This window comes from Camelus dromedarius, chromosome 21 (assembly GCF_036321535.1).
Source record: "Camelus dromedarius isolate mCamDro1 chromosome 21, mCamDro1.pat, whole genome shotgun sequence".
NCBI lineage: Eukaryota > Metazoa > Chordata > Mammalia > Artiodactyla > Camelidae > Camelus > Camelus dromedarius.
The window spans coordinates 14858912-14874013 of record NC_087456.1 but is presented as its reverse complement, the minus strand read 5'-3'; the positions used below and the strand labels follow the sequence as shown (position 1 = coordinate 14874013).

At 35.2% G+C, this 15102-nt stretch overlaps 1 protein-coding gene across 2 annotated transcripts in view; it reads left to right on the top strand.

Annotated features, from left to right (window-relative positions):
* Positions 1–15102, top strand: part of PLA2G4A (phospholipase A2 group IVA) — a 122550-nt gene that overhangs the window by 19025 nt on the left and 88423 nt on the right. The window contains exon 2 of one of the 2 annotated variants that reach the window (XM_010992101.3): positions 4037–4139. The exons of the other annotated variant lie outside the window; for it this stretch is intronic. Coding sequence (XP_010990403.1) covers positions 4107–4139 — 33 coding nt within the window. The 5' untranslated portion in view covers positions 4037–4106. The remainder of the gene's footprint in view (positions 1–4036; positions 4140–15102) is intronic. 2 annotated transcript variants of the gene reach the window in all.

Here is a 15102-nt window from a genome sequence, read left to right as displayed (position 1 = left end):
GTGGCCATAACTTTTGTAGTTTGAGGTGCAACAGCAAAACGAGCATGAATTTCTTTTTTTCTTCACAATTTTTATGGATAAAAGATTCCTTCTTACCATAGATCTTAGCATCTCAGCATAGGATTTCTTTTTTCTTCTTAAGTTGAGAACTTTCACCTTTTCACTTACAGGAAGCACTTTATGGCTTTTCTTTGGCATATCCAAATTGCCAGCATCACTATTCTTGTACTTTGGGGCCATTATTAGATGAAATAAGGGTTACTTGAGTTTAAACACCGAGGCACTGCAATGGTAGATTTTATAACCAAGATGGCGACTAAGTGACTATTGGGTGGGATACTCGCGACAAAGGGATGATTCATGTCCCAGGTGGGATGAGCAGGACATTGTGAGATCTCATCATGCTGCTCAGAACAGTGCAAAATTTATGAATTGTTTATTTCTGGATTTTTCCATTTAATATTTTCAGACTGCGGTTGACCACAGGTTACTGAAACTTTGGAAAGGGAAACAGCAGATAAGGGGAGACTAGTGTATTATAGTTATGGTTGGAGTTCCATCTGCCATTTTGCTTTCTGTTCTCTATGTCTCACTTTTTTGTTCCTGTGTTCTTTGTGTTAAGTAGATATTTTTTAGCAGGCCATTTTAGTTCCTTTGTTGTTGTTTTAACTATATTTTTGAGTGATTTTTAAAAATTTTGTTTTGGTTCTTTTTGGAGGGGGTGATAATTAGGTTTATTTATTTATTTTTAATGGAGATACAGGGATTGAACCCAGGACTTCATGCATGCTAGGCATGCAGTTTACCACTGATCTATACCCTCCCCACCTTAAGTGATTTTCTTAGTGGCTACTCTAAGAGTTATTTCTAGGTGCACCTTAATTTATTACAATCTACTTTATATAAGTAATACCTTAATTCCAGGAAAATATAGAAACTGCTCTAATATAGTCCTAATCCCTCCCCACTTCTTTGTGCTATTATTGTCATATATATTAATTCTATATATGTTGTAAACCCAACAATACAGTATTGTAATTTATTGCTTTGCATATTCCGTTTGTTTTAAAGAAGCTTAAGAAGAAAAGAGAGAAAATCTATCTATAAAATATTTTTTATTGATGTATTATTTACTGTTTCTTTCTGTGGATTCAATTACATCTGGTGTTCTTTCCTTACTCCATTATAGCCCCATTCCCTCCCCCTTTTTTGTGCTATTATTTGCATATATATTACATCTTTAAATAAGTCCAACAGTACAATTTTATTATTATTATTTTATGCAACTGAGTTCTAAATCAGTGAAGAGAAAAAGAGAAGAAAATTTATCTATTTATACCATCCTTTAGAATTATCTACGTACTTACCTTTATTGGTGCCTCTATTTCTTTCTGGGGATTTGAGTTACTATCTGGTGTCATTTCCTTTCAACATGAGCTTTCTTCACTATTTCTTGTAATGCTTGTCTCCTAGCAAAAATTACCTTAGTCTTTATTGATATGGAAATGTCTTTATTTTGCTTTCTTTTCTTGAAGGATAGTTTTACTGGACTTAGAATTCTGGGTTGACAGTTTTGTTCTTTCAGCACTTGGAATATATCATTCCACTGCCTTCAGGTTCCACTGTTAAGTCATCTGTTAATCTTATTTGGGTTACCTTGTATGTGACGAACCTTTTTTCCCTGTGACTTCCTAGATTTTTCTTCCTTTCTTTCTTTTTGTCTTGGATTCTCAACAGATTGACTATCATGTATCTAGGTTCTCTTTATATTTCATACTTGGAATTGGTTGAGCTCTTTTGACATGTTTTTAATCAAGTTTGTAAAATTTTTAGTTATTATTTCTTCAAAATTTGTTTTCTCTCTGAGATTCCACTTGCATTAGTGTACTTGATGTTGTCCCTCAGTCTTTGAGGCTTTGTTCATTTTTCTTCATTATTTCTATTTTTCTGTTCTTCAGATTGAGTAACATCTATTGATGCCTCTTTAAATTCACTGATTCTTCCATAAGGTCACATCTGCTGTTTATCCTCTCTAGTGGATTTTTCATTTTAGTTATGCTTTAGGTCCAGAGTTTCCATTTGTTTATTTTTTTCTAATGTCTACATTTCTTTATTGCCATTTTCTATTTGATATGTTATTGTGTCATACTTTCCATTAATTCTTCTTGTGTGCTTTCCTTTAATTCTGTGAACATATGTGTAACAGATGCTGTGAAATATTAAGTTCGTAATCTGGGGACCTTCAGAGATGGTTATTATTGGCTGCTTTGTTTCCTGTGTGTAGCTCACTGGCTCACATTTTTCTGTTTCTGTTCTTTGTTTTTGCTTGTTGTTACTGAAAAAAATGGACATTTTATATTATATATTTGTAGCAACTCTGGATTCTAATCCTTTGTATGGGAAGGTTAGTGTTGCTATTCGTTTGTCTTAGTAACTTTTTCAGCTTATTCTATGACATTTTTCCTTATAATGTTCAGACTCCGTGTCAGCTCAGTTGTTATTTTTCACTCTTGTTTTTATTTTTAAGCTTGGTAAGAGATAGCCCTAAATGGATTTAAAGAATAAAAGGATAGAGACAGCAGAATGACAGGTGGTTGCCAGCTGTTGGCAGACAGGGAGGGATGAATAGGCAGAACAGAGAGGATCTTTAGGGCAGTGAAAATACTCTTAGAATACTGTAATGATGGATACATGTCATTTTGTATTTGTCAAAATCCATAGACTGTACAACACCAAGAGTGAACCATAAGGTAAACTATGGACCTTGGGTGATTATGATGTGTCAATGTAGGTTCATTAGTTGTAAGAAATACCACACTCTGGTAGGAGATACTGGTATTGGGGGAGACTGTGCACGCGGGGGTGGTGGTCGGGCAGGGAGCATATGGGAACTCTGTACCTTCATCTCAATTTTGCTGTGAATCTACCTAAAACTGCTCTAAAAAAAATTCTCTTTAAATGTAAGTAAATAAACACCATTATTTTTGCTTAAAAAAATGACAAAGGAAGTGAGTTTTAAAATTCATAAGATCTCATTTATGTAAAAAAGTTTAATTACCTCTTTTCCTTTTTCCTTAAAATATATGAATATACTTTGAAATAGTTTGTTAGGATACACTTCAAAATGAAAGTAATGATTATACTTTATTTACTCCCGTTATTCGTATTTGTGACAATAAGCATGAAACTTTTAAAATAATTTTTAAAACGTGATGTCTAAAAATAAAAAACAGTTTAAAACCTTAAGACAATTTTTTATTCTGAAATTTAAAAAATTAGAAATTACATATTAATCATAAATAATACAAGCATTTGAAAAGATGTTTCAAATTAGATGTGATTTGTAGAATACTAAAATACAAGTATGTATTGTTTTAAAAGTTCCAAGGAAAAAAAAATCTAGGATGGAAGAACAAAGATATTTGTTGATTAGTTTTTAATTTGATTTTAAATACTATGGAGTAATTGTAAAAGAAAAGGCAAAATATAGAGCATATTTTTTCATTAAAATATTTTCATTTAACAAATTAAACTGGTACCTTAGAATGAACAAACATTTCTTTTAAAATGTTAACATTAAAGTTGAAATTCAACATGAATATGTTTTTAAAATTCTTAATAGCTAAAGTGAAAAATGTTCCTTTTTTATTGTGAATTTGTGTAATACTGATGCAATTAAGGAAACAATGACATGGCTTTTAAATTATAAACAGCACAACATAATTTTAATTTTCCAAAACGTCAATAAATTTCTCATAAAATACTTGGCAAATGCAAAAAAAAAGTCCTGGAGTTTCCTAATAATTACAGAATAAATTTGAACAAATAAATATGGAAATTAAGCAGTACTATCAAAATGTGTTTACCCTTTCCCTAAGTTGTATGTGTATAGCCACTCAAATAAACAATTAGGGAACTCACCCTAACTGGTCCCCTTGGGTAGACTTTTGCTTCCTAAGATTTGTACTCATTATCATTTAAATCTTGAAACTGCATCCAAGAGGAAGCTTAACAATAAGGATTGTTTATTTTGTAGATTTTAAAGAAGCTAGAGTGCCAGAGAAGACGTTTGAAGTGTGAAGAGATTGCCTGTAATTGAAACCAACATGTCATTTATAGATCCTTATCAACACATTATAGTAAGTCATTTGCTGTTTGTATTTTCTTCTGGGAGAGGGGCAGACATACTTTTGTGCATGAGTATTGCTGGTGTTGCTAGTACAGTAATAAAACTCTATGAAAAATCTTGGATTCTTTTTACGGAAGTCATACGAACTTTGTGTAGTTCAAGTAAGGTACAATCCGTAATAAAACTAACTCATCTCTTTCTCTTTATCCCAGTAAGTTTCCAGAAAAGAGGGGCTTGGATGGAAAAACTACCAAAACATCCGTAACAGCATTTAACTTTCATGAAACAATTAAAAAGTACAGTTGTCACTTAGCAATTTGCATCCTGCACCCTTCACATGAATTGATGGAGAGAAAATAAAATAATTATTGAATTGAGGGCTACATTTTTGTAAGCATTTCCAGGGTAATTAATTTTGTAAATGTTCCCTTAGTTTGATATGTGTAAGCAAACTTTTCTATGGGTGGGCAATATTAAGTAGAAAGTAGAATCATTTGACTTTTACTGTGTAATTTTCCAAACTCCATTGGAAGTGTACACTCTCTCTTCTGATCAAAAAAAAAAAAAAAAAAAAAAAGAGGAGAAAAATTCCTTTGCTGAATTCAACACCTAAGATCCAGTTAGATTTATATGGACTAGGAGTAGTTTTTAATGGATATTGAGGGATAATACAAAGCCTCATTTTTATTTAAAATGAAACTCTTCTCTTACCCTACACCCCTCTCTAGCTACCATCCTCTTTTTTTTTTTTTTTTTTTTTTTTCCTGGCTGGATAGCAAGGATTAAAGCATAATTTTTTGTAGTGCCCTCTTCCATTCACAACTTCAGTGATTGAAAACTGGACTCAACTTTCATTTTAAAAAAAGTTCTCATCAAGGGTCTCTTTGGTGTTGAGTCAAATAGATTCTTCAGTCCCCACTGCCCCAACCCCTAACCCCATCTCTGCTGGGCATTCCCCTCTTCTTAAAACTCCTTAAAGGTTTTGCTTTGTTTTCAAGCTTCTCTTTCTCTTTGATTCTTTTTTTTTTTTAAACTGAGGCATAACATATATAAAATACATAAATCTTAAGTGTTCATCTTGATGAATTTTTACATATATATATATTCCCACCCATGAAATCATCATCCAGATTAAAATACACATTACAAAGGACCCCAGAAGAGTTGCTCATGTCCCTTCCAGATAATAGACTCCTCCAAGGCAACCAGTATTTGACTTCTGTTACCAAAGATAAGTTTTGCCAGTTCTGTACCCTCATAACGATGTCTACTTTCAACATTTTATCTGTGAGTAGCAGAGTTCCACACTGCTACATTACCATGCCGTTTTTTATTATCCGAATACTGGACACCACAAACTGTTTATCGAGTGTTCTGATAACCGTCATGTCCTCACTGAATGGCAGTGGTGCCTTTGCTGTATGTAAATCAGGCAACTGTATATGTGTGGCTTGACTTCTGTTCTGTTCCTTTGGTCTCTTAGGCTTTGTTTCCCCCAATACCAATCTGTCTTGATTTCTGTAGCTTTGAAAAGTGTCTTCATATATGGTAGTGTGAATCCTCCAACTTGTTATTCTTCAAGGTTGTCTTGGCCATTTTCAGGCCTCTACGTTTCCGTATAAGTTTTGGAATCAGTTTGTTAATGTACGTACACACATACACACACACAAATGCTGGGATTTTTATTGGTACTGAAAAGAGTCTATAGGTCAGTAAGGGGAGAGATGATATGATAATATCGAATCGTCCAATCCATTTACAGCTCATGAAACTAATGTTAAACTGTTTAACCAGAAATCAAAAAGCTAATGTTGCGTTTATATGGAAATGCACTTGATTTTTGTAGTGAACTTACCAAATTTCTTTATTAATTCTAATTGTTTGTAGAGTCTTTTGGAATTTCAACTTACACATTCCTGTTATTGGTGAATAATGACAGTTTTATTTCTTCCTCTTTAATCTTTAAATGTTTATCTTTCCAGCATTACTGGTTGTAGATCATCTACTTTAGGTATAGCCCATAAGATTGAAAATGTCTTACTTTTATAATTGCTCAATTAAAAATATTTTCTAACTTTTATTGTGATTTACTTTTTGACACATGGGTTAAACATGTATTTCTTAATTTTCAAACATTTGGTAATTTTTTTAGTTGTCTTTGTCATTGATTTCTAATCTCATTCTTCTATGTTCAGAGAACATACTCTGTATAATTTTTTGTTGTTTATAATATGTTTTTACATGAGATGGCCTAGTATATTGTCTATTTTGGTAAATGTTCCATGTACAATAATGAGTTTCATATTCAACTTCTGCTTTATGAATTTTGAATAAATGTTACTAGTGCGTATAACTTCTGAATTGTATATATTTCTGTTAAAGTGATGTTTTATTATTATGATAGGTCCTTTTTTATCTCTAATAATGACTTTGTTTTAAATTTTACTTTCTTTTAATAACATAATCCTTTCTAGTTTTTTTGGATTAGTGTATGTATCCTTTTACTTTCAATTTATATTTTTCCCTTATATTTAGTGTGTGGTTCTTGTAAAAAGCTTATGTAATTATGTGTATACATATGCATATTTATATATATATCAGGATTTAAATTGAGATAATCTTTATTTTCTGAAACAATATCCTACTTTCCTTCCATCATCATTCTGGTTTTCTGTAGATGAATTTAAACAGTGAATATAGGCCCTTTTTAATTGTTTTTTTTTTTTCATATTAATGATGTTTCTGTATCTTATGAGCAGATTAATTTTCCTCACCCCACTACCTCAAGAGAGGTGGGTAATTTCTATAACTCAGAGAATTCCATCAAAATGTTCATTCTTAAACTATAACATGAAATTTGGCACTTGCAACCAAGAAAGAAGATAAGGTTAAGGTGTAAAACCCTCAGCTTGAGACAAAGACCAATGATGCTTCTAAATCTTAACATTTCCATTCATGCTGCCTCAAATTCTATTTTAATATTTATTCTGAGCACTTAGCACCATTTATTGAACCCCCATTGTGCATCACGCCCTGTCCGTAGGCACTAGGGAATCAAAAGAATCCTTGAATTGAGCTTATGTCTGGGAGAAAAACAGTTTATAGTAACCACCACGTTGAGTAACAGCTTGGATAAGAGAGAACAAAGATTTCTCTGGGAATATACAACATGAATAACTAAGAACAAGAATCTTTCTGGAATTCCTAGAGATAGTGACATGTAAGGACAGGCCTGAAGGTTCAGTAGAAGTTAGGTGAAGAGGGAGAAAATGACTCTTGTGGACTGGAAAAAGCATATACGAAGTTGTCTGGAGGTGGAAAAAGTATGTGATTTAAGGAAATGAAAGAAGTTCAGTATGTTTGGAACATAACACATTTCAAACAACATTATTATTTCAAATGATCTTCATTTTTCTACCCAATCTGACCAGGCCTTATCACTACCCATTGTGCAGCCCCCACATGACTCTTGTCAGATGACCTTGTGAACTGGCTGTTTAGTTTCTTTTTTAACCTGGCAGAACGTACTTAAAGTCAGACTGCATCTGGATACTTTAAGACTCATTTCTGTCACCTATTCTCATAAATTTTGTTAACTATATCTAGATATTTAAGCCGTAGTCATTACCTACGTGGCATTTTAATATGATGAAGTATGCTAAAACCACACATCTGTATCACATTTTTCCTGAACCTTCTCCAGCATGAGAATTGGGATTCTCATCAATCAGCATTCCAATGGATCTCCCTTTTCAACAAAGAGGATCCTCAGAGCCTTATAGTTTTGTTCATTCTTCTTGCTATATGCATGGGGAAAAAACAAAACAAAACTGTACACGTGTGTGTGCGTAAATTGTTTTAGTGACAAAATTCCCTGCTCTAGTTTTCACAGAAAGATACTTTTCCCAATTTATAAGTGCGCACACCCCACACAGAACAGTTCTATTAAAAAGGAAAGGTGGGGAAAACTAGGCCAGCTAGGGAGCAGTGAAGGGTGCCAGACAGGCTGGCACAGTTTTGGGCGCATCAAGGCCCTGAGGACTTTCACCAGCCCTGTGACTCAGTGACATGTTGGAGAATCCCGTGGGCTGCTGCAGCAAGTTCTCTTGTTTCCAGTGGTGCCAGCCTTTAAGAACACAGGAGAAAATGGAGTGATAAATTTAAGGTGGAATGTAGTTCCCATATGTCTAAAAAGCTGTTCTGAGGTGTTTTCTAGCCTGAAGGATATTTGTGTCTCCAGAATCTATTGAAGATCTTTTGGACCAGGAAGACACTAAAATGACAAAAGAATAGATCAGATATAAAATATTTCTAAAAATTTCCACCTTTTTTACTCTGAAAATATGAGTCATTTCCCTGGACTGAAAGAAATCCACAGCTCTTCCCACCACCTCCTAGCCAGGGAGGGCCACTGCCCCACATCCACGGAAACTAAGGTTGTGTCCACACTTAGAGATGGCCAGCCAGATGGGTGTGCTAGCACGACCGCCTGCTAAAATACAGGGGCCTTTGAAAAAGGTCATTAGAGGTTGGCTGGAAGTGTTACCGAAAAAGGAGAACGCTATTAGTTCAGATTATTATGGTAACGCGGCGGGGGGTAGGGAAACACTGAGTAGGTAATCAAAGAACTAGTGTTTTAGCGGTAGTTTCAGACTTCAGTTACGTGCTCATAAGCACCTAGACGAGTTTTAGCTGCTGCGTACGGAAGACAGGGTCTGAATACTACCAGCTGTGTCTGCTTCACTGGGCTTTTATAAATAATAAATTAAATGTGCGTAAGTATTCTTTAGAAACTTAATAAGATAAGGTATTTCCAGGAGACATGAGAAGGTGAGATACTGCGGCTGGGAAATCAGAAACAAAGGTGACGAAACTATTACAAAAGCACAGCACTGTGCACAGAACAATAATGAGTTTTACAGCAAATAACATATTTATTTGTGAGCACTCATCCATTCTAGAAAAAGGAGAAAGAGGATGGTTAGTGATAAGCTTCTCACCTTTCTCTCATACCAGCCCTCCCCTGCCACAAGCCTCTAACCTGAGGCAGAAGTATCTAAATTTAAAGTAATGCCAGTATTTCTGCTCCTTCACCAGAGAGCATAGATCAGAAATCCCTAGAAGATCACCAGGTTTCCTTCTCAGTTCTTGCATTTCTATTTGGTTCGTTTAAAAATCTTCTCAGCCATTTTTTATAGTTTCTGGTTCCATGTAGTCATACTTAAGTTTGACTTCCATTGCCTTAAATGCTGTGGGTGTAGTGTGACTGGTTTTGTGTATGTTCATTAACTGTGCTGGTTTGTAGTCTTGGTGTCATACCTTCTCGTGTTTCTCATTATCTTTGATTTTGCTGAACGTTATTTTAATAAAAAATTATCTGGAGAAAGTAATTCTTCAGAATTCTGTTGGCTTCTTGCAGGCTTCTTGGGAAGCTGGCAGTCTGGAACAAATGTAATCCCAGTTTCAGGCTGGTTGTTTTCTGGGCCCCTGAATGACACTGGACTAGGCTGTGAGCCCACGGAAGGGCTCTTCAGACTCATTCCTGTGGTGCAGTCTGTGGCCTTTTCAGCTTGAAACGGGGCAGTGGTTTATCCTGAGAAGCCTCCGAACCCCTCGAGGATGCTCAGCCTCTCAGTCTCCTCCTCTCCAGATCAGCAAATGCCCCTGTGGGAAAACCGCACTCATCTCTCTGGGTTTTTGTGCTCTCCTTGACCTCCGCTCAGGGAACACAGGCCTTCCCATCTTGGTAGTTCTTTGTTACTGTATTAGTCAAGGGTTTCTAACTGATTAGAAACAGAACCAATAGGAGATAGGTGGGTGGGTGGGTGGATGGATGGATGGATGGATAGATAGACAGATAGATAGATGATGTCTTAATTCATTCTGGCTGCTGTAACAAAATATTACAAACTAGGTGGCTTATAAACAACAGAAATTTATTGTTCACGGTTTTGGAGGCTGGGAAGTCCAAGATTGAGGCACCAATGTAGTTACATTTGGTGAGGATCTGATTCATAGCTGCTGTGTCCCCAAGGTGGAAGGGGTAAGGGACCTCTCTGACTTCTTTTATAAAGGCAGTTACCCATTCATTTGCCCCTCCCAAAGGTCCCACCTCCTAATACCATCATCTTTAGGGGGCTTAGGATTTCAACATGTATTGTGGGATGACACAAGCATTTGGACCATAGCAGATAGGCCTAGATACGGAGATTTATTGTGAAGAATTGTCTCCTGTGGTATGGAGACTGAGAAGTCCCACAGTCTGCCATCTGCAACCTAGAGACCCAAGAAAGGCAGGAGTGTAATTCAGTTCAAGTCTGGAGATGAAGTGGGCTGTCTCAGCTTCAGTGAGACAGGAAAAGGGGGGGGGGGGAATTCCTTCTTTTATTCTATTTAGGCTCTCAGCAGATTGGATGATACCAACCCACACTGGGGATGGCAATTTCCTCTCCCAAATCCACTGATTCAAGTACTAATCTCATCTGGAAACACCCTCATAGACACACCCAGAAATTAGGTTTACTCTGGGCACCCCATGGCCAGTCAAGTTGACAGATAAAATTAACCATCACAGTTACTTTTAGAAAAATGCTTACAGATTTTGTAAAGCCTCATCCAGTTTTTATTCATTTTATGTGGGAACCCAGATTATTTAGTCTGCCATTATCACAAGTGGAATTCAACTACATTTACACTAAGTCAACAGTGCTTCTAGATAATCCCAAGAAGATAATCATTTTATCTTGAAAGATTTCCATAGATGGTAAAATTATCCCCCAACCTTGACATTCATTATTGCCTTATGTAAAATTCTAATGTTGGAATCTGGATGTGCATCAGGGGACCCTTGAGAAATCCCATGTAGTTGGTAATATTATAATTGCCATTTTACAGATGAAGAAACCAAGGGTGAATGGGGCTCCCAGACCCAATTCCAACATGTATGTGAAGGCTTCTCCACACCAAGCAATTCTTGGATGTTAGCTGAGTGACCAAGAATTCAACTCAATTCTATGATTATAAAATATATAATTATAAAATATATATATATTTGATCATCTGAATAACCAAATATATATATTTTTCCTATAAATCACAATATTGCAAGAACAGAAAACTGAGATAGAAAATATACAGCTCTGTCTTGTAAATACCATTTCGACTTATGTCTCTGTCTTTTAGTTACTAATCACTTTTCACTTAAAGCTTAATGAAAAGAACAAGACACAGGTTTTTAAGAAGTTTCTTAAAATAAGGATATATTATCCAAAATGATATCTATAAATATACCCATATTTCCAAGTATGTTGGATCTATTAGACTTAAAGTTCACATCTGAAAATTATCAATGCAAATATCTCTGCCACCCAAAGGACTCTAAGGATGCGTGGGGAGAACTTTTCAAGTGTACATGCCACTTCATGTGTTCTATGAGCCCCTCTAGGAGGGTGAAGGCATACCTATACCTCACAGTTTTTAACTCAGCCATAATTACTCCTAGGAGAGTGTAGATTTTTTTCAGGGGTATTGTTACCTGAAAACTGGGTTCACCTCTTGGTGGGTGTAGAACCAAAAGACACAGCCAAGCTAAAGATCAGGAGAAGGAAGGATTCATTATTTGCAGCAAGTAAGGAGAACACCGGGAATCTTCCTGAAGCAGTCTCCCACACAGCAAAACTGGGGAAGTCTTAAGCTAAGAGTACATGTATATTCATGAAAGGGCTTGAGCAGAGGAGAATTCAGCATAGAATTGGGGCACAGTTTGACAGACCCCAAGCTTTAGCTGATTGAAGTCACAAGGATCAGAAAAGTTTAACACCACCATCCTTCAGGTTCCAGGTGATCTGGTGGGTGAGTGCCTCACGCTTACCTTTACCTTTGAAACAGAACTGGGACTCATAACAGCTGATCGATTATCTTTCCTAATGTTACTTCTCTTGCCTGATAACGTCCTCTGTTCCTGCAATCTTTTGATCATTAATTACTGAGACCTGTTTAAGGGCAAGCGTTGTGGCTAGACTTAGATCACAAAATGGCTTAGGCCAAAAATGACTTCTCTTATATCAAGAAATCCATGCCTGGTTCTTTTCCTCCAGGGACCCCCTGCCCTGTCTGCTAACAGTATTGAGGTAGGAAGAAAGCTAACGTTCAAAAAAAATTTTTGTGTGTGTAGTACTATAGCTACTTAATTACCATTGGACTGGAATCTATATCAACTAAAATTTAGGTGCTAAAAATTTGGGTGATTGTTTATTTTAGATATCTTGAAGATATTATAGTCACTGTATAGTCATGGTGAATATGTCATTAAATGAGTATTTTAGACCCAAGCTGTCACCATCCGTTTTGTTTCGTTTTTTTGTACTCATTTCACTCCTAGAGCAGTCCCAGTAATCTTGATTAAAATAGGACCTAAAATCTAACTTAAGTGAAAATGAACTCTATATTTACTTTAATATTTAAAAAAATATATAATTATGATACAGTATTTTGTTACTGTATTTGACATATATATTTATTGTGCAAGTGGAAAGTTTCTTGTTGATGAGGGAGAAGAAATTCAAGTTATGTTTCTGATTATAATTTTCTTTAATAATGTCTGCTAAAGTTAACAAATTCTGTTGCCAAATTAGGTGTTTTGGACTTTAGGATAGTTTGTGCATATAAGCCAGTCCATGACTGATAATTCTTTTTTTTTCCTATGCTCTTACACTTTATTTATTTATTTTTTTAATTTTAAGTTATTTTTTTATTGATTTATAATCATTTTACAATGTTGTGTCAAATTCCAGTGCAGAGCACAATGATAATTCTTAAAGCAAGTTTGGATAACACTGTTGATTATAAAAAAATAAAGTAATTGCTCTTTTAAAAATGTGGGAGAATGGTAGCACGATGCTTGGTGCCTCTTAGATGTATTGGAATGAAACTCTATGCCAGGAAGTGAAACCGAAAATAAGTATCTTATCTAAAAAGGCATCATGATTCGGACGACATCAATGCAGCAATTCTTTTTAAAATTTCTGAGATCTGTTTGAAGTTCCCTGTTGCTGATTACAGTGATCACAATCTCTGGGTTCAGTAATGAGCTTCTGTGGTCTTTATCATAACTAACAGTCTTTGAGTTTGAGTTAAAATTAGGCAATGGCAGTTGAATAGAAAAAAAAAAGCATGTAGAATCTACCTTCTCTTCCATTAGATTTGTTTTATGGTTGTTCACTGGTTCTTCTTTGTAACAGCAGAACTTTCAACAGATAGGACAATCATCAAATTGATTTTGTACAAATGGACTACTTTTTTTTCCATTGCCCAATCAATTTGGTTACACATGTCGATAATAATTCTCCAGAATGAATTTAATACAGTAGTAGTTTTCATAATGACTTGGAAATTATAGTTGTGAAAGGAAAAATGGTTGTGATTTTTACTATGGAGAAGATTATGGATTAAAAAAAGAGAGACAGAGTAAACTAATCCAAGACCTGAAGGCAAGGCTTAATCTTGGTGACTAAGTCAGGATACTGAGCTTATATTTGACATCTCAGTTGAAATAGTGCATCTCTTTTTGTCAACTACTAAGTAGCACTATGCTGAGTCATTAGCCCCCCCCCCCCCCCCCCCCCCCGGGGAATACCAGTTTTGTGTTCAATAGCATCATTTCCTCTGGCAGCATCCCTGGGACATAACCAGAAGTCTCTTATCCAAGTCGGAAGCTAGCCCAGTCCATACTGGTTTATAATTATATGTGATACTGGCCCCAGGACATAACGGCTCTTTACAGCTCTTAGAAAGAGATTGCCATGATTTTGACGCTCTTGCTTCGAAAGTAATTTACAGGTCTGAAGATTTATGATGTTTCCAAAATTATAAAAAACCAAGAAAGTGGTCAATTTGCTCCTTATTTTCTGTGAGCAGTATTCCAGTATTTTATTCATTATATTTAGGAAGACAGAATTGAGGCTGATGGAAATTAAAGCAGATTAAAACGCAGAAGTGAATGATAGACGAAATATCCCAACTACTAGAGGGATTTTAGATCAACTACAGATACAATAGACAGACTAGATTGTAACTATCTATACAACTTTAACAAGTAGAAATAGCCTTTTTTACTGTCAGGTTTGGTGTTCATGTTATCATTCTCTGTGTTAAGTAAGGGAATGTAGAGAGAGTAAAGGCGTTGGGGACCGGAAGACTGGAGTCTAATTCAGTTTTAACTTTTACTATCTGAGATACTGGGAAATTACTTAATGTCTCAGAATCTCACTTCACTCCTCTACAAATATATATAATAGCACCTATTTTATAGGGTTGTTGGGAAAATTAAGTGAGAATTCACATAATTCACAGTAGAATGTTCAATGTAGGGTTTATATTCATTGAATCCTTATAATAACAATATCACCTGTCTGTACATGTTATTAATAAACGTTTGACATGTGAATACATTGGCAACAATTTCAAAAATTGTGTTAAATACTAGATGAGGATTGCTAATCACTTTTATCTCACAAGGGAGTTTTTAGGCATTTGAAAACCCATGTGGTATTGAAAGTACTAGGATATGGAAAAAGAGCATGGATGATTTGGGGAGGATGTGCTATTATTTGTAATAATCATTATTAAGAAGTTACCTTTAGTGGAGAGAGCTAATCCCTAAATTGGGTTTTCAAGAGCATTTACTTATTCTCTTTCAGGCTCAGATATCATTTGCCTAGATATATATATATATATATATATTTGCATGTGAGTATTTAGTTGTTCCAGCATCATTTTTTGAAAGACTGTCTTTTTTCCATAATTTTGCCTTAGCTCCTTTCAAAGCTCTTTTGTCAACACACAGAGACTATTTGTGTGTTGGTTTATTTCTGGCCTTTCTGCTCCATTGATCTATTTGTGTGTTCTTTCATCAATACCACACTGTTTTGATTACTGTAGCATTATAGTAATTATAGTAAGTCTTGAAGTAAGGT